At 42.6% G+C, this 20,249-nt stretch overlaps 1 protein-coding gene across 2 annotated transcripts in view; it reads left to right on the forward strand.

The window, feature by feature from the left end:
* Nucleotides 1-4,088: 4,088 nt before the first annotated feature.
* The window catches only part of ANKRD50 (ankyrin repeat domain containing 50), a 38,387-nt gene continuing 22,226 nt past the window's right edge, over nt 4,089-20,249 (forward strand). Inside the window, exons 1-2 of one of the 2 annotated variants that reach the window (XM_083861769.1) lie at nt 4,089-4,170; nt 4,937-6,227. In XM_083861769.1, coding sequence (XP_083717895.1) covers nt 5,749-6,227 — 479 coding nt within the window. In that variant the 5' untranslated portion in view covers nt 4,089-4,170; nt 4,937-5,748. Of the gene's footprint in view, nt 4,171-4,936; nt 6,228-14,334; nt 14,358-20,249 lie in introns of those variants that run through there. The other variant, XM_083861770.1, reaches the window with a different exon arrangement.

Below are 20,249 nucleotides of genomic sequence, written 5' to 3' on the forward strand. Positions count from 1 at the left end.
TAAATACAAAACCATACCTAAAATCATCCATGACACAAACATCCCATCATTTAAAATCAGGTGCCTCAGTGTGGCTCAGATTAACCAGGAAGGTTCCCAAAGCTTCACACTACTGAAACGAAAAGTATAGAGCCTTTTTGAGGGGGTTTGTTTTCAAATAGGAAATTTTTGCTCTGTTCCATCTTCTTTTAGGCCTTATCTGCCAGCCTCGTAGTCTGCAAGGTTGCAGCCAATTAGATCATGGCTTGTTTGCTATCTGTGTCAAACTAAGTTATACAAAACCACAAAAATACGGTTTGGTTCTTATCCTGATACTGTCTCATCAACTACACCATTGCACAATTGTATCAGAAATATCTGATCCTTAGCTATAATAATTCACTAGGATGATGTCATCTGAGCTGTCACATTAGGTATAGGAGGTACTATGCAAATAATCTTGATAAAAAAATGCCTCCCTTGCTTTTGAAGGTAGACTTCAGGGTCTTAGTTTCCTGTGTACAGATGAAAGATCGCGGCGGCGCCTCTTCATGACAACCTCGGGGTTTTAACCCTCTGAACTTATTTTCAGGATTTTTTTCTTTTTTCCCAAAAAAAAAAAGGATTTACCATTGAAAGTGTTTATATGCTGTTGCTTCCTAGGAGTAATTTGAGGGGGGGTCGGTATGTTATGAATAAAAATGGGCAGAGAAAATATTAATCCCTTTAAAACGCCTTTATTAATCAGCTCTTTCAATATTTGCTCGAGGGGTTTTTGGCTGCCCGTGCGCCGTGAAGGAGGAGGGTCCTTTTCAGCTCTGCTGCAGGCAATTCAACAGAGTTGGAGAACTCGCCCTCGCTGGGAGCAACCCCAGAGTCCTAGTTTCCTTTGTTTTCTCCTGTGGTCTCATCTCTGGTTTGGTCTTTTTAACTTACAGCTAGTAAGCAAAACCGGAGAAATTAGCTCTTTTGATATTTCAGGGTCTACACGGCTTAGAATTGGTTTCTGTGTGTTTCAATTTTGCTTGGTTTTTATTTTATGAGGGGTTTTTGGTGTTAAACGGTATCCTGAGATGCACCTGGAGTCCTTTATTTGCATGCAGGATCAGCCGGGGCGGGCGGAGACCGGGGGCTCTTGCGGCCGCGTGGCAGTTTTGCCGCAGTTATGGTGTCTCGGGGTCTCACACTGCTTCACAGCGGCAGCAACGTTTGTGGGGGTTCGGGCTGGTTCTTGTGAGATGGTGGTGGAACGTGGCGAGCGTGGGTTTCTTTTCTTTTGGAATGGGGCGGCGGTCCGGCGGGCTCGGGGACGCGCTATCCAGCAGTGGCAGCTGGCCGCGAGTGGGCTAATCCACATGCGGGCTTTGGGGGGGGGCGGCCAGGGTCTCTTGTGCTGGGCAGCCGACTGCTCCGCGGCTGGAGCCGCGTCGGGGCAGGAGGCTCCGCAGGCTCTGGGTTCCCCCGCGCCGGTTCTCAGGCCGCGGACGGGGCTGGGAGGGGCTTCTCCGCGGCTGCGGGCAGTCGGGGTTTCTCCGCGCAGAACCTGGGGGGGGCGGCCGGCTCTTTCCTCTCCCGCTCCGTCGGCGGCAGAGCCGGCGGCTCCGCTGGTCCCTCCCACTCCGCCGTTGGGGGTGGGGGGGCGCGGCGCCGAGCGTCTCTGAAGGGAACGGGCTCCTGCCCCAGAGGTCTGCCTTTAAGGTGGTCTGAGGGGTGCCACGGAGGTGGCCTTTCACTGTTACATCACAAGATAAACATTCTAAATTTCATTTTTATCAAGTACAAGGCCATTCACTTTTGGCTTGTGCTTAGAAAATTTTGAAAGGTCATGCTTTGGACTTTGCAAGATTTTGCCTAATTATGCTTTAGGCCAGCCACATTTTTTTTTTTTTCAACTTCTATTCCTCTCTCCCTCTCCTTCTTCTGTTTGTAATTCCAGCAAGTATTTCATACTCCTGATATCAGCTGTAGGAGTGATATCCTGAAGGAAAACTTAGCTCAGATGCACTGCCCAGCAGTTAGTTTTAGGGGGTTAATTATTCTGTGTCCTCTGTGCCAAGCTAAAATCAAATTATTGTCATCTGTTTTAGGATTTATGTATTAGCATGGAAAGGTTAAGTATTTTCACAGTTATTATCTATAACTCCATCATGCATACACTTAAATATCTGATTTTAGTAAACCATGCTGTTATTCCACCTGCTTCACTGTATTCACACCGGATGTTGTGAAATCTGACAGCGTCTTTTCATCTAAATTGGGTTTTCGCTTCTGCCTTGGTCATCAGAAAGTTGCACCTTCCCCTGCATCTCATCATTGTTCAATTTCTCCTTCTTTTTCCTCCTTGGGTCACCTACCAGTCTAATGCTTGTGCCAAGATCTGCTTCTTAACACGTTGAATCTGCAATTATTTCTTGTGGGTTTTTTACCTTTTCTTCTCTCTGTCAACTTTTTTTTTTCTCTAGTCTGCTCAGCAGACTAGAGCTGCAATACCATCACTCTAACCATTACTTGTGTCTATCCCTTTAGTGTTAAAAATAAAAATGGAAAACGAAAATATTTTACAGTTCAAAGTCTCTTGAACTTGTATTAGCATTAGTTTTGGAAGTCTTTAGTTCCCACAACATTTCGCAATGGAAGTGTGGTGCAGCTGGGAAGAAAAAAAAAAAACAAGCCTAGAGAAGATTATCTGCCAAAAGCGTAGGGTTAAAAAAACCCAACCAAGTCAGAAAGCTTAAAAAAAAAAAAAAACCAAACATTTTCTTACTGCTAATCTTATTTCTGTTTCTCCCCACTCCCAATCGCTCTGCGAATTCGTAATTCATTGCTTCCAAAGGTTCTTCAAACTTGTTCTACTGGTTTTCAGAAGACAGACTCGTTTACCTAAACTCTTCAGTACACCAACTGAACTTATTTAATTTTTCATTTTGCTCGTGCAAAGAACCCCGGGACGCTCCTTGAAGGGCCCTAAATCACTCCGTTGTATCCTATGGATATATTCAGTGTGTACTCCTACAGTGCTAAATTACCTGGTGTACAAATCCACACAGAGCAGTGCTAAAGCGAAGGAAGCTATTTACCAACCTTGATCCTTGATGGAAAAGTGCCTTATCTCATAACTAATGCAGCCAGCTGCAAGGGGACCAAATTTTAATAAAAATCTTTCCCTTGCTCTATCACATATAAAAATAAATAAATAAATAAATAAATAAATAAGGGAGGAGAGTGTTTGCTTTGTTGTCACAGGTGGAAGGAGCTTCACCAAGGCCTCGGAAAGGTGTCCTGGAGCAAGATCCACCCTGTTTTCTTCCATATCAAAGTTGTCCTGGAGGAAGTTCTACCCTGGTTTCTTCCCTATTGAGGTCCCTGGTCCCAAGGATTTGTAGAGAGCCACAACCTGTAAAGCTCAAGGGTCACTTCAATGTGGCCTAAGGGAAGGATGTGGGATGCCCCTTGGAGCTCTCGCAGCCTTGGAAACACGATTTTTGGATCTGCGCATCCCCAGAAGCAAGGTGGGAAAGGTTCAGAATCGGTGCTAGGATCTGGGCAGGCTGTCAGGGTAATTAATGGGAGTTCTGTCTGAAACGGGCCAGTTCAGGGCACAAGGAGAAAAGGAGATGAGAAAACCAAGCTCCGAGGTCTGTGCTTGGTTCAGAAAGAAGCCTCAAACAAGGCGCTAAAGCGAGGGTCCGCGTCAGCCCCGCGGTAAGAAGGGCTCGCCTCGGGCCAGGACCTTTTCCCCTCAAGTTTCGGGGCCGGGACGGCGCCAGAGGGCGGCGGCGGGAGGCGCGGCCGCCCCCTGCAGGGCCGAGCCGGGAGGCGCCGCGGGACCGGGCGGGACGGAGGGGCGGCTCCGGGGCCGGGACAAAGCCCGGGGCGGCGGCAGCAAGGGGCACCGCCCGTCTCCCTCCGCCCCCCCGCACTACTTCGCCCCAGATGTCCTCGCCGCCTGAGGGGGGAAGGAGGCCGGGCCGAGGCGGGGCCGGGGCGGGCGGAGCGGGGAAGCGAGGGAGGCGCCGAGCAGGGAGAGAACACCGGGCGGGCTGAGGCGGGCGCGGAGCGGGGTGGCCGCGGGCCTGGCACAGCGGCGCCCGGGGGCGGGAGCCCAAGGGCCGGGCTGGAGGAAGAGGAGGGGCGCGGGCAGCGGCGAGAGGAGCCGTCTGGAGGAGCCGCCGCGCCGAGGCGGCCACAGAGGTGAGCGAGCGGCGGGAGGAGGCCCCTGCCCGGGTGGGGCTGACGCCGGCCTCGGGGCTGGGGGGTCCCCGCCGGGTCGCCGTGCGCGGAGCCGGCTGTGTGTGCGCGGCGGAGGGCGGCGGGCACGGGGGAGCGGAGGCAGAGGGAAGGGCTGGGGCGCTCCCCAGCTGCTCGGGGGTTTTCCCGGAGGGAGGGAGGTGGTCGCGCTGCCAAGCGGCTCCCGAGCCGTGCTGGCGCTGGCGGGGCGCGAGGCTGAGGAGCAGCCCGGGCTCCGGCGGGAGGGCACGGAGCGGCGGCGCGGGGTGGGTGTCACGCCGTGACCCCGGGGCTGCCGCCGCCGCCGCGAACAAAGAAGCGTGCGGGGAGCAGCGCTGCCCTGCAACACCAACTCCCGAAAACGCCCGCAAGCCGGCAAGGAGGAGGAAAATGGGGTGAGGAGAGGGATTCCGCGATGAAGCCTGGCTAGGAGGAGTGTTTCTAGGATGGAAGGATGTAGTCGGTTCTCCTCGGGAGGAAATGCAAGACTTGCCGTGGTTTTGAGGCCACTGTCATATCTGTGCATTGTTTGTTGTTGTTTTTTTTTGCGTGTGGCTGGTCACACGTCATAGCGACAGATTTTCTTTAAAACGGCTCTCTTGATTAATTTGACAGTAATAGCAAAAATAAGGAATACGAGCCCTTGACTTTGGTCTTTGTTGTCTGCGTTTGTAGCTGACTGAATTATGACTTGCATGTAGGGTTAAAAGTGCTGTCTCCTTTATTTCAGAGCTCTAGGGGAAGATACTGTCTCTTCTGACATCTTGCGATTGAGATACCTGAGAACAGGTTCAGTCAGAATCCAAGTTCCTGAAGAAGACACTAAAAATGTATTGAAATAAGAAGCTGTAAACATTTTTTTTTCCCCTCTGTCGCCTGTACTGTGTAAGAAACCGTAATGTGAAGCACTTCTCGGACACTCTCCCAGATGTATGAAGTCTGCAAAGCTCTCTGTCCAGACTGGCTGCTGTAGTCAGTGGTACTTGCCACGTTTGTGGTGTGTATATAGTACTCTGAAGGGAAATCACGGTTTTTTATGAAATTCCCAGAAGGAACATTTTACTACGGACAGCTTTTTCTGTATGTATATCCAGAGAGATTAATGCCTAGAGTTGAAAGGCGTTTAGTATACACTGCAAAGTTGGCTTTCCCTCAGCTTTTCCAGATGTATTGTGTCCCCTGTGCGCTGGGAACACACACAACTGCCTGAACCACAGATGCAGCCATGGAGCTGCGTGAACTCGTGAGCCACACCACAAGCCTCGCTGAGGGCCAGTCCCAGCCACCGCTGCACGAACGATGTCAGCTGAGCTGTGATTGTGCCATGCTGATCCCAGCACAGCGCACAGATGGAGTGACACCCTTCCTGCCGAGGAGAGGCTGCTGAGTTTTACGAGGAAGGGAGACTGGTTGTTGCTGTCACCCCAGACAAGTTCTGCTCACAAAGTTGTCCTGTTCCCAATGAACGCGCGTCTCCCCGCTCCTGAGGTGTCAAAGATGTGCTGCAGCTTATGACACGTCCAAGAGGAGAAGCTTTGTAAAATGGCTCAAACCAGCTTGCTGCAGGGAAAGCACTTTTACTGTAGGGAGTGGGTTTTCCACAAGCTTCAGCACTGCCTCCAGGAGAAAGCAAGCTGCGGTGGCGGTGCTGCCAACAAACCGTCTCTTGTAGCCAATCCTGGGAATAACAGCGGTGTTGTCTCTGCGAAAGGAGCCGCCTGGGGTGTATTGTTGGTAGGAGGGCCCGGTAGTGGGAAGACAGCCCTCTGCACTGAGTTACTGTGGCCAAGCTCACCTGCAAACCTTCAGAGAGGCTTACATCGCCAGGCCCTGGCCTTCCATTTCTGCAGGGCCCAGGACTCTGACACACTCTGTGTCGGAGGCTTTATTAGAGGTTTAGTCACACAAATATGCCGCAGTGGACTGATCCAGGGATATGAGGACAAACTAAGAGATCCTGCTATTCAAAGTCTGTTGCAGCCTGGGGAGTGTGAGAGGAACCCTGCTGAAGCATTTAAAAGGTAAAAACAAATTAAAAAAAAAAAAAAAAAAAAAAAAAACAAACAAAAAACCACCACAAAGCCTATTGAAAACAAACCCAAAACAAAACAAACAAAAAAAAATCTGCTATTTAGGTCTTCCTTCCAGTGAGCCTAAGATGTAGATAGTTTAAAACATGTTTGTTTCATGGCTTGTTATCTGTCAGAGCGTGCAGACTTACCATGGAAAAATCCTACTGTCGTTAGAGCTGACATAAATAAATATTTACTTTTAAAACAAAGTTTATTATTAATAGTGAATTTATTTACGTTTGTGTATTAGAACTCTCAGATGTAACTGGCTGTTTTGGAAAGACTTGAAAGTAGTTGACTTCAGAGTGGAAAATATCTAGTCCATGGTCTCCCATGTGCCATAAAGGTAGGGCAGTTGTCCTTCACAGACCTGAAACAGACCTTACAGGACCCTTGGAAAAACTTCCAGTAGCATGCTCTGTCTAAGAGGAAACTGGACTAATGGATCTCTGGGTCTGATCCAGCACATCGGTTTTATGTTTGTCTAAAAATACGTGGTAGGAAAATGTCAATTAACTCCTTATGTTACTTCTCACAATATGCATAGATTATGTTAAATTTTTATTGCTGCTTCTCCAAGTACTTCAAAGTGCTGAGGGGGTCAGAAATTGATCAAGAGGGCTCACCCTGCCCCTTAAGAGATTTGTCAGCTATCTAAGCTGAATAGAAAAGAAATAGATTTATTTTTTTTAATTAGTGTTCCCTAACAAACCACAGTCTCCTGAGTATGTCACTGATAATTCTGTTTTTGTGAGGATAAGGGTATTTGAAAGGATATATTACATGTACATAGCAGTGTATATCCATAGATATACTTAGAGCAATGTACAGTCTTGAGCAAAGCTTATGTCAGTGTGTGTCTGTTTGTCTTTACTCCTTTGGGTCACAATGAAGGAAAATTCATGAAGGATAAGGCTTGTCTTCATCAACAGAGCTTCAGTTGATTGTGTTGCCAGGATAAAACTTCTCTGGAATATTGGTTAAATTGAAAAATTTTTGTTACCGTGTAGTGGTGTGACTTTCTATGGTACTTGAGGGTTTATTGCCTGTTTCCAGTATAAAATTCCTCTCTATTTTTTCTTTCCTGACTGGTAGGATTGTGGAGACAAGTACTGAGGTTGAACTGTAGTGCTTCCTCTCACTGTCATGGTGGTGTAAAAGAGCTTTTTAGTTCTGATGGCTGTTATGTCCTTGCCTGCTGAATAAACAGGGTGCATGTTCTACATTGTTCTCAGTGTAGTGTCTTAAAACAAATAGTCTAAACCGAGACTAGTTCTGGATTTTTTGTTTGCTGCTAAGTGAATATGCAACTTCTAACAGCTATTAGGGTCCTAATTTCTGAGGTATTAAGCCCTCTTAAATTCTCATGAATAAAAACTGGGTGCAATTAAGTGTCTATAAATGGAATAGCAGACTAGCCATCTAGCTTCAGGCAGTCTTCTAAAATCATGAAAGTGGATTAATCTGGTGAGTAAGAGCCTGTTCATGTTTAAAAGTCTATTACAAGGAAATCTTTCTAATTTAGTACAGGCAAGTTCTCAGTAAGAGCTGGAATCCTTCCTGTGTTCTAAAAGTGATTTCCTTACTGTACAGAACAGGAGCTAGGTAAATGTCTTTGGACAAAAATGCAACCTAGAAGTATAAAATATAAGAGATATTTGTTAAGACTGATTTTTATTGACATAGGGTTTAATGATGGGCTGTTTTGAGTAGGTCGATATACAGGGTTCTTGATTTTGTACTGGAAAGATAAAACAGACACAACATCCGGCAACAGTCTTTTCCTCCTCTAATTTTGCAGCAGCGATTGTGAATTCCCACTACTACACTAAAAATACTTATGGGGTAGTACAACAACTTCACTCAAGGAGATTTTTCTTTTCACCCTTCATGTATTCCCTTGCTCCCACTTATCCCGATCCCCTGCTCTCAAAAGCAGCTGTGGTGGATGATCTTCATTCTCTTGTTTCAGCTTTAAGGGAGATGAGGTGTTGGAGATAAGGTGCTGTGCTGGGAATACAAGTTTTCAGCACTGTGGCAGGGGACCAGGAGGTGGCTGCTGACAGAGGCACCACGAGCTTGTTCTGCTGGGTGATACAATCTCTGTCCACAAACAAGAGGCACTTGGCAACCCCCATTCCCACCATCAGGCACCTCAATCATTTGTTTAATGGAACCTTTGCTTTGTATAAACCGTGCAAGGAGTGTTTTCACGAAATTATAATTCAGGATGTTCCATGGTTTCTGAGACTTGACACTGAGCACTTCAGTCCTCTGCTCCGGTGTGTTTGTAGTTTATGTCAAGTGAAAGTTGTTGTGATGTGAAATGAGTTCTAGGAAGACTTACCAGTCAGATGATTGCATCTCTCAATTGTGTAAAGGCACTGAAGAAGCACAAAGTGCTTGTCTCAGCGCTTCATCGATTTTTGCCTTATTTTAGTTTATTCAGTAGGAGAGGAGAAAGAGATTTTTCTTTAAAGGCACTGTCAGATTTTTGCTCTGCTTTTCACAGCTGCTCCAGACCCAGCCATGTATTCATGGCCTAAAATGGAAAGGCTTCTCTTCATAAGTGCTAAACAAGACGATACCACTGTATTTTTGTGCTAATTGTCCTGGAAATAGAAAGAAAAACTTCCCAATGTCATATAACAAGCCAGTTTATAAACAATATAAAATTTGTTAGTTAAAATAGTGACGTGTTTTTCCTGAAGGATGTTTCTTAAATAGATTTTCAACAGTCCCGATGGTCACAGTGATACATGTGCAAGTGATGACCCTCCGAGTTAAGACGTTTCTCACACTGTTTAAATGTCTCCATCTTAAAAACTTCTTATGCATTTATAAGCTTTAAATGCCCTAAAAATTCTTTCAGAGGCAGATCTTGCAGTTTTGAAGAACTGGAAGGGCTGAATTATACAAATGTATTCAGCATTTGGCATTTGTTGCTGCACTGACAGCTGAGAGAAAGAGCAGCTACTTACAGAACTTGTGTTATCAGGCACTCACTGCTGGAGCAGAAAGCAGCTTAAAATGTGAGGGAGAGTGCTGAACCCTCACACTCAGATTTTCAGTGAAAGTAAAGCAGAAGGGAAGGAAAAATACGTTACAGACACCAGATGTTAAGAAATGTGATAACCAAAGAATTCAGTTTGAAAGGTCTATTAGGTTCTTCTTCCGTATCGATACAGAAAAGTTAAATTCTGAATAACCCAAATTTTGCAATGCTATCTCTAGGGTTGTTTTGGTTTTGCTGCAACAAGTTTATGCTTCCAGTGATTTGGTAGGAATACAGGCAGAGACCACTTATCCAAGACCATGAGGGCATGGAGTAACTCTGATATAAACTGTGGATAATGCTGAAATTTGTGTAAACTAGGCTGTAGAAAGGCATTTCCCTTGTGTTCCTGGTTTATGTTGTTCAGACAGAGGAGATGACATTGAACATCTTCAGACAGGAGGGGAAAGGCATGTAATTGCCATGTGTTGTGCTGCAGTTGGGATTACTGGTGGGAGGCAGAGCTTGCTTCATTCATAGCCCAGAATGTGGCTGTCACTATAAGTGTGAGCATAGTTTGCTCTGCAGAGTTGATTTGTTTTGTAGCCATTGCTCCTAAGTTTGAAAGGTCCCCAAGACCAAAGCTCCTGGGACAGATAATTTAGAGGTGGAAGGTCTTAAATAACATCATGATTTTAAACTTCCACCGAACTCTCCTTTAGCATGTCTTGGTCTAGTACAAACTTAAACTAAACTTTGAATTTTGCTTGGGTGTGTTGCTGCAATTAATAAATCACAAAAAAAAAAAAAAAAAAAAAAAAAAAAAAAATTGGTGGATTTCCACATCTCCCAGCAGGGTGGTGCAGGTGGAGGTGCTTTGCTGTCACTCACAGGTGAAGTTTTTTTCCATCATCTGTCTTTTCAGGGAACTTGAAATCTTGTGAGACTGTGAGACTGTACACATCCTTATTTCTCACACACTGAATTTGGGTCAGTGATGTCCTAGTGTTTTTTTGCTTGTGAAGCATCTTAACATTTTATTATGAAAGTATTTCTTATACAACTTGCTTTAATGTAAGAGGGTCTAAATGATTTTTATCAGGAAAAAGAATGAAGTTGTGAATTCAGATTTCTACCTACTGCATTGCTAAAGTTGCATTCCCATGCAAGTAGAAAAGTTGCATTCCCATGCAAGTAGATGTCCCTGATCAGTAGAGACCAAAAACCCCAGAAATTTAAAAGAAATAAAGCCACAAAACCAAATCAGAAAGAGCTGCTGAACAAATCTATTAAAGAGCTTCAGAGAAGTTTTCGCAAGCTGGTATTAACATCCTCTTTACCAAAGATGACTATAGGGAAGCTATACCCCAGAGCTTAAGTATCTTAAGTATCCTTCCTTTTTGAGAAAGGAGACACCAGGTTCTGTGCATGCTGGTGCCAAATTCAGTGCAGTGGTTCTTTTTGCAGATTCCCAGACTATCACAGCTTTCCTTCTGTTTCTATCTCCTGATCTCTGCGTGCTCAGCAGATTTCCCTTGTAATTTAACGTGACCAATAATGTTAAGTGACATAAAAAGCCAAACAGTTTTATAGTCCTCTAGAATATGCAAATACCTGGAGACTCGAGTGTAAGAGGTGTGAGAGGTCATGTAAGGTTCTCTGCTGACTGCAAGTTTGAAGAAGGGGTTTATGTTGATTAAATTCGAAAGCTTTGTGTGAGTCACTCCCTTGGACAGAGAAGTGCTGCAGGTCTTGTGCCAATTGCTGTTATCTGTGTAAAGTTCCTTCTGCCTGCTTGGAGAACTCCAAAGGATTGAGCCTGTGGTGTTTTGTCTCTGGCAATGTAATGGAAACCTCATAAAGGGCAGAATTCAGAGGAAAAACCTCTGAGTGTCAGCCAGTGCTAACGAGCATTTCCTACCCCCAGCCCTTCACCTGTATTGCCTTTCCATGTTACTAAGTTATTTATCTTTTTCTTCTATCAAGAGTAATCAGAAAGTTGCAAATTGTAGGTGCTAGAGTTTTTACTCCTATCTAAATGATACGAGGTAACAAGTTTTATTTTAAGTTCTTGATTCTTTGTCCGAGGATGTAGAAAAACAGTGGTTTGTTCAGCAAACCTTCTGTGGCTTTTGTCCAGGGCCTTTCAATCTGCAGTACTGAAATGCATTTTTCCTGCTTAGATGAAGGAAAAGATTTAGACATTGAGTTGTAAATGGTAACAGATGAAGTGTGAAGAAGCTGTTCATTTTTAGAACTTCTTGTACCATCTTTGAAGTCAGTAATATAATTAAAATCATAATGGATTGTGTGGGCTTTATTGAACTAGTGAGCTTTTTTGCTGGTTTGGAGTAGCTTATTTTTAATTGCAAAAATTTGAGTGCCTTTTGGAGTAAATTTGAGATGAATTAGGAGTATCCTGACTTTAGTGGGTTTTGATACTGCACCCTACAAACTTGGGAGTCTTCCTTGCTAGCGAATTAACCACGGTATGTGCTTCTACTGCAGTTTGCAGCACCCAGGTTCTGAGACTGCTGTGAAAAGGGGGGGGCAGCACATTGGAAACAGTTAAAGATACCATAACTTGAGCTACTGGAAAGCCAAGAGCTGCTGGGATTTCTATCAATTTACTCTTGATGATATTAGTAATTCAGTATTAATCTTTTATGGATGATCAATGACTCAGTTTTTCTCACCCAGGTCTCAGACTGTCTGGGAGTGATCTACCTCTTTTCCTCTCATCTACTTTCATCTGGAAAGGGCTGCTACAGAGCCTTTCCCTCTGCTTCCAGAGCTTCAGTGCAATCTTAGGAGCTGTAACTCTCCAGTGGTGGCAATAAGGGTGTGAAGTTACAGATTTTTATCAGACTCTCCTAATTTTGTACAGCTCTAAATGGTAAAAACAGAGGCAAGGACTAACTCTATCCTGTTTCATGCAAACAAAGGATCTGAATGCATAATAAATTAATGTACAAGACCCTTTAAAGAAGAAAGCTGTTATACCTTCGGTGGGTTTGTTACACATTTACCACAAGTAGAGTTCAAATGTGCAATTGACTGATTTGAACCTTGAGAAGGTTGGAAGGGGAGCTCAGAAAAATCGAGTCCAGCATCTCCTTCACCAGACAGAAAAAAATGAAGATGCTGGCTTCATCTGCTCTTATGCTTCACAGTTCTTCTAGGAAAAAAAAATCCATATTTTACCCTGAGTTGTTTTTTCTTGCTATAATCCAAATTTTTTACTACTTAAGGTGTTCTCCAGAGACATGGAGGATAAATTCTTTCCCTTTTGGGACAGTCTTTTACATCTTTGAATACAGCTTTATTCTCTTTTATCTCAACCTGAAATTAAATAATTCATTTGGCTATTGTCTTCAGAGGTCACACCTAAGAATGTGACATTAAAAAATTCCTTACCTAAACAAAAGGATTTGGTTTCTAAAGGGAATTTTTCTTACCAGTGTTGCAGATGTGTAAATAGGCAACATTCTACTTCTGTACTTTCCCAGATTTTTGTCCATTCCTACGTCTTTCACTTATACTTGACTAGAATCCTGAAGCTAGTTGGACCCTAGCCCAGAAAAGCTTAATCTGATAGAAGATTGAATTCTCATTTCAGTAGGAGTTTTCAGTTTAAAACTATCTCATTGCAGTTAAAATCAAGTTGTTTTGTTTATCTGTGATTTATATAATGCTCAAAAATGATGGAGGCAAGATACCAACTGAAAATCATACCAATTTATGGGTGAGATGAGAAACTATTTCTGTAAGAGCATGCTGCAAGAGGGTTAAAAAGAAACTGCCAACTCAGCCTGTCTTTCCAGTGGAGTTGTAGGAGGTAATTTGCTTTGGTGAGAGCATCTTGAATTTGCTCTTGTGAGAGCATCTTGACTCTGCTGGAGTTTCTGAACATGTGTATGTAACTGAGCCTTTAGACCTCTAACTGCTGCTGCTGGGTTTGATAGGAAACTGTGTTCTGGTGTTCTCCAGACTACTAGAACCGTTGAGCACTGCCTGAAGCTTAAGCACTTTGTGGCATGTTTCTCTTTAGGCTTTTCCCTTAAATCTGCGGAGTTAACGGGTCACGTAGCAGCAGTCAGCATTTCTGCAAGAGCAAGCTGTATGTTCCTCTTTCATTGTATGGAAGCACAGCCTGCAGACTGAACATAATACCGTTTAAGGTTTTAACCTTTTCAGATTAAATTACCATAAGAAAGTTTCCCCAAGGCATTTTAATAATGACAACTTACATAGACCTTTTTGTCTTCTGCTTCTATAGGCATTAACATTTTGGCTTTAATCAATGTGGCTCAGACATAAACCTTACAGGTTTTCTTATAAGCTGTTTAGTTAGATGGACCTTCATAGCAATTCTTACTTGTTAATTATTTCCCTTCCCTTCAGTTTTCTGTGCACATGTTCATAGCTTGTGCAAGGGTTTAGGTTTCTTTTCCTTTCTTCTTTTTCAATGAAAAAAATGAAAGGGATTTGGAGGATTGTGAAGTAGAAAGGATGTAGTGTGTCTTATGTACCGGGAGAAGATAGTATTGAAATTTTGCCTCCTAAAAGCAATGACTTGAAGAGGTTTCAGTTTCTTGAGTGTGATGATATGTACAATACACCGGGAAGGGTGAGAACTCTTCTGTCTTTGTCCGGGAGCCGGAGCATTTTCAGCAGTTAATGCAAAGACACTTCGTAGTCGAAGAATGACTGCTGAAAAAGAAATAATCAGGCAGAAAAGGCAAGAAAATAATTACTTTGACCCAAGGATTGAGTTGTACAGGGGTGTTCAAAGGTATTGCAGAGGAGGTGCTGGAAAGAGTGGAGCTGGGTAGGTTCCTGGTCTGCTTGTTGACATCAAAATGTGATAAGATAGCATGAAAAAAGAACTGAAAACGAGATCATGAGAAGAAGGCAACTGGGGAAATTTACTTGCTACCAAATTCCTCTCTCATGTTTGCAGATAACCTTCATGCAAAGTGAAGGCCATGCAGGTAGAAGGCCATCAGACTTTTGGGCTCAATTGTGGATGCTGCTGTTTAAACTGATGGGAGTGAGAGGAAGGATGGAATAAAGGACCATATGTGAGTAGAGTTTGACTCCACTGACCACCAGCAGTGTATTTTCCTTGGGTTTTTTTTCTTTGTCACGTCCTAATAAGAGCTGGTAATGCTTATGTGAAGTAGGGGAGGTGGGCATCTGGCTGTGCATAGATGAAAGTTGTGTGCTACAGATCTGGGATATCTTAAAACATGAGAGAGAAAAAAGGGGCCCTGTCAGCACCTTATTTAAGGTTATTTGCAGCATCATGGAGTTGTCCTGGAAGAAAGAGAGCACAGTTCAGAAGTTCTAGGTCAGTTAAGGAAAATACCAGAAGTGTAAAGATGACGGTGACAGGCAGGTAAGAATGAACCTCAGGAGGAAAAACTGTTGAGAATGGGATTACAGCATTAGAGCAGTTAATTACCAAGTCTTGCTTTAACTACATCAGCTCTCTTGTAGTGATACTGAGCATGTTACACTAAGCTGTCTATCCTTTTTCTACACTTTCCTGGAGCAGAGTTCAGCAGGACATTAGGAGAAAAAGCTCAGTTTGTAGGTAAAGTGAAGCTGATCCATGATAAGAGAAATTGTGTTATACAGGATTTTCAATCATCCTAAATGATGAAAATCTAACAAGTGGAATCTTCAGCAGCCAACAGCACAACACCAAATCATTCTGTGCTTCTATATTTTTTCTGTTAGTACCTCATTTTATTTTAAATTGTGGTTTTCATCCACAGTAAGCAAATTGTGTACAAATAATTGGAGGAGAGGAAGAGATAGTTTCTGTCACTTGTTCTGTTGTTGCTAAGGCTAATAAATATGAGGCTACAAAATCAGTTCCAAGGCTAAATGCATCAATGGTGTAAGATTGTAGATTCAGGTATACACAGTGCTAACCTAACAGTGTTCTTTGAGAGTAAATTATGGTGACAGTACAGAAAGCATCAGTTGGAGCTTTACAGGCAAAACAGAGAAACTGTATCTGCTTGGGGCTGGGGGTGAAAAAACCCAAACCGCAAGGTAACTGATAAGGCCCCAAAGTGAAGCATGAGGAATATATGTTCATTGTATTTTGGGTAGTATGGGAGAATAATTTTGAAGGGGACACATGGACACTGTTGCATCTGTTGCCCCTTTAACTAAGTGCAATAAACATTAGGACAGTCTGTTTTACTAAGGTAGAAAATAAGATGGATAAAGATATGTGGTAACACAAACAGAGTAGGAAAGCTGTCCTGAGTGCTTGACTAAGAAGGTAAATTCTCAGCAGCTTTTCATCTGGTGTTTGTGCAGAGGATTTTCTCAAAATGAGGTTGGATGATATAATCCTGCAATCAGTTCAGCAGTGGAAGTGTGGGGTGCTATTTGATGGTGTGCAAGACATGACACAGGCAAGTGTGGGACAACTTGATAAGGGAATGATTAGGATTTTAAAATGCCTGTTGTTGTTTAGCCTGGTTCTTCCAGGCTGACAGTTCAAGAGCCCCCTGTTTTGGAGGAGCAGCTTACTGCTGAAACAGCTGTTGCAGCCCCTCTTCTGCCAGCTTCCCAATCAGTAAAGTTGGGCTTTTTCCGCTTTGGAATGCATAGGAAAAATCTAACTAATTTGGAGATTGTCAGGCAGAACTGTAGTAATGATTTTGGCTCTTTTATTGTGTGTATTAATCTACTGTATTCTGTTTTATGGTCATGGAATAATAGAACATAGTAAACTAGCATATAGCCTGACAACAGCCACACAGTTGAATTTATTCAGTGCAGTCTTCTACCTGCCTCATCTGGGAGTTTTTAGGTTTATTTCTGTGCTTAGCATTTCTCTCATGCCAGCAAATGCAATCATATACTTGGAAAGAAATATCTGTTCCTTCAGATGTGTTTGTGCACTGCATAAATAGAAACAGAAGAAAGAAAGGGATTTTTTTGTCTATCTCCAAAACGTAGAATAATGCCTGTAAAGCTGCAAGAACTTCAACTCTGTTGTGTATTAATGTGTTCAGGTAACACAGCTTATAGAGGTTACATTTTTGTTTAACAAAGAAATACTAGTTTTGCTATGACAAGGGAATCAGGTAGTTAATAAGGAAAGCGGAAAAGACTGAATGTATGTGTGTGTGTGTATATATATATATATATTTCATTTGCTGTACCTTTGATTTCATAAATAATTTAAAACTAACCTTGTAATTTTAATACATTCTGTTGCATACATAAACTTGTTCATTTTCTTATTGTGGTTCCCCACTCTTACATGTTGCATTTCAACCACAGCCTTTTGAATATTTGCAAAGTAAGTTATTATCCTAACTTTACATGTACGAAAAATAAGGTGCAGTATAGGCAATTCTGTCATTTCTACTAATGATAGTTTTTGGTGAGTCTGATTTGATGCTTTCATCTCATGCATTTGATGTAAAGTGTATGTTCTTTGGCACCTCCTACTTTTTTTAAAAAAGAGATGGATATGCAGGAAAAAATACCACTGGGAACTTAACTGATGCTTAATAGAAAGAAAAGCATTGGTTTTTGACCCTAAGTGAAAAGTTTTGAAGCAAAATCTGGTGGATGACAAATTCCAGGAATAAATCTAAATAGCAGCAACTGAGACAACAGCTCAAAAACTGGGGATGGAGGCGGGGAAATAAGCTTAGTCATGTAGGTCATGGGACAGACAAGAAGATAAGTCAGGGAGTAATCAAATGCCTTAGGTGTCTTTATACTAATGGAAAAAAGGTAAGGGGTGAACAAGCAGAACTGGAAATTTTAGTGTACAGTCAAGATTGAGTTCAGTGCTCTAAAAGATCTGTCAGGATAACTTGTATAACAGGTATGTGTTTTTAAAAAGTAGCTTGTTTTGTACATTATATGCTTGCTTGTAGATCCAGAATAAAGTAAAGAAATTAAAGCTCCTGGAAAATCTGAATAAAATACATATATCATGTGTGGTGATAGCCCTACATGTGGAATTTCTATTTCAAGGTTTGTTGTTAAGCCTGGTCTTTCACAGACTGTAAATCAAACGAACTACCAACTACCTATCAGACCACCTTGTGTGTCTAAGAGTTTACCTGCTTTGTCCAGGTAGAGTTCTTGGGGACTAAGAGAGATTCCCATACCTCAAAACCGTGTGTTTTGTAAAATTACAAGGGCTTTACCCTAAAAGCAGCAAGCTCAAGTAAGCTAAGCTGCTTTAAGGTAACAAGTGGCATTATCCATGGCCTAGAATTTGGATGATAATGTCTGCACAGTTAAAAATTTGAATAAGAAATAGGAGATAAACATCAGCTGGGAAGGCATGATACAAGCTGGAGTCTGCCAGTGACCACACTTCTGATGTCAAAGAGGAGAAAATGGTTAGTGGGGAGACATAAATTAGCTTTAGTCAGATTGGAGAAAAATCAGCTGAGGAAATGAAAGAAATCTGTTGGATATATTGAAATTATCTTAAACGCATGTGTTGGGTTAATGGCTGAACTCAAAGGTCTTTTCCACCCTGAATGATTCTGTGATTCTTTGCTTAGAAGGGGAGGAGGAAGAAAGAAAGACAAACTAAAAAATGGAGATGTTCACCATCTCAGAGGATTTGTGAGTAAGAGCTGATGAAGACAAGTATAATGAAAGAAAGGAATTGGCTAGGAAGAGCACTGAGGTCTCAAAGCACTATATTGAATGTCTAGATCAGTGAAACTGAGCTCCTCGTCACTCACGTGTTAAACTCCAGCAGGAAGGTGGCAGAAAGAAAGTAGAGCAGCCACTGAATGTGAAAGTGAAAGAGTAATGTAAAAATGAGAGCAAGGCTACAAGTTCAAGGTGCATTAATCATGTTTCCTGTGAAGTGTGTTTTACAAGAAGTAACTCCATATGTATGTAAGCAGGAAAAAGACAATATCCACCAAGTGTTGGTGTGCTGTTCCTTGGGGAGGAAAAACTGATAGCAGTAGGAAAGCTAAAATTTAAATGCTCTTGTATATTGCCCTTTCTTTAAAAACAGTCATTTTGCAGTCAGCTAACATAATTAAAAGCAGCGAGAAACAGGTAAGATCAAAGAAAAACAGGCCAAAACCCTCAAACAGATACCCAACATAGAATAGGTGAGATATTCTCAAACTGTTATTGATTATTTACAAAGGACAGGTTATCAAGATGGCTGAAAATTCAGAGTTGAAAGAAAAATTTCTGTATTTAGTGCCTTGCTTTAAAGGGATATAAGAGACGTGGGGAATTAAAAGTGTGTCAGTCGAGATGAAAAAGGCCAGAAGGAATAATCACACAAACTATTTGCAAGCAGCTGGGAGATAACAAAGAGGTGAAAAACAGCTAACATGGTATGACATAGTTTTGTTTTGATACATTTAATCTAATGTCTGTTTGGAAGAGTCACAGGACCTGTGGATAAGGGATAACCATAAATGCCATCTCGATTGCAGGAAGGCTTTGCTTGCATGAGACTGGTGCAGACAGGCCCTTTGCAAGGTAGAACTACATTTGGCTCCATGGAATAAGAGATTAGTAACTGTACTTAATTATCCAAACTCCATTTTCAAACTGACACAGCACATCATGTTGGCTTAATTCCGTCAGCTGACTGGAGGGAAATGGTTAAAAAATTTGGGTACTACTTGCTTCCTTGTATCGACCCTGGTGTTATCTCTGGGGCAGAAGTTATAGGGCAGGAAGTACAAGGTTTGAATTGCAGGAAAGCAGGTAAAGGTTAGACACATGCAGGGAAGGCGAGAACTTCCCAGTTTCAAGAATTTTGAAGCATTGGAATGGATTGCTTAGGGAGACAGTATTAATTGGTGGAAACCTTCAGGAATGCCCTAAGCTTGTATGTCAGGGATGACAGATGTAGAGCTGATCCTGTTATAGATGGGGAAATAGACTAGGTGACCTGTCCATCGCTAAAAAACAGAATTATGAGAGTTTGTGTAGAGTACATTGCCCTTTTTATATTACATGTTTGTGGAAAGTCTTTTCATTGTCTTGTGTACTCTCCCCCTCTTTGCCGTTGGTGGCACAGATTTTTTTATGTCAGTCTTGAGAATAATACAGAATATATTTTATATGTTAGTACATATGGCAAGTATATTCCATTTAAATGGAAGCAGTCATGAATGGTTTTCAGCCACAATCCTCTGTCCTTTATAATAGCCAAGTTGTTTGCAAACTGTTCTGAGCAGTCCGCTGTTACACCAAAATATTTGCTCTTAAGGCTTCTGTTTTCTGAGGTTTCAAGTAAATCCACAAGTGGATCCACTGGGGGTGCTTTGTAGCCAAAAATTACCTCTGTATTTGTGTGAGACGGTAGGAGGGCTCTAATCAGTACCCAGGGTACAGCATGGCCTGTTTCTGTGGGACCGGTGGCGCTGGTTCCACCATAAACTCTGCTTTTGTCTGGCCTGATGCCCTAGAGCTGCCTTTTGTGCTCCCCTGGTGGGGCTGTGAGTCTGCCTTACAATTGTAGATAAAATCCAGGTTGCTACAAGACGTTGCAAAATCAGGTATTGAGTTGCACAAGACTTGCCTGCTGTTTCTAATTCACCACTTCTGAAAAGGCCAGACCCTTGATTTACATGTGTGTACTTCACCTAGAGCTTTCCCAATAGGTGATTCTCAGGGTGGATTTTGTTTTGTTTAGGTTGTTTTTTTTTTTTTTTCTTTCTGCTTTCTGCCCCTTCCTTCATAAGATTAACCATGGTTGGGTAGAATTGTTAGAGCCAGTTTGTCTTCCTGTGCAGCCTGCAAATAAATAATTCACTAGAAACTATAATCTGTATTATACTGTAGCCCAAGAGTGTGTCTTAATTCCAATATTACACTTAGTCAGAAAGTCATAATCGGCTGCAGTGCACTTTATCTTGTTGAGAAAGTACAGAACAAGTACCTCGATAACCAGATCAGATCCGTCAGTGTGTACACAGGTGTGCGCACAT

This window comes from Zosterops lateralis (assembly GCF_965231275.1).
Source record: "Zosterops lateralis genome assembly, chromosome: 5".
Lineage (NCBI taxonomy): Eukaryota > Metazoa > Chordata > Aves > Passeriformes > Zosteropidae > Zosterops > Zosterops lateralis.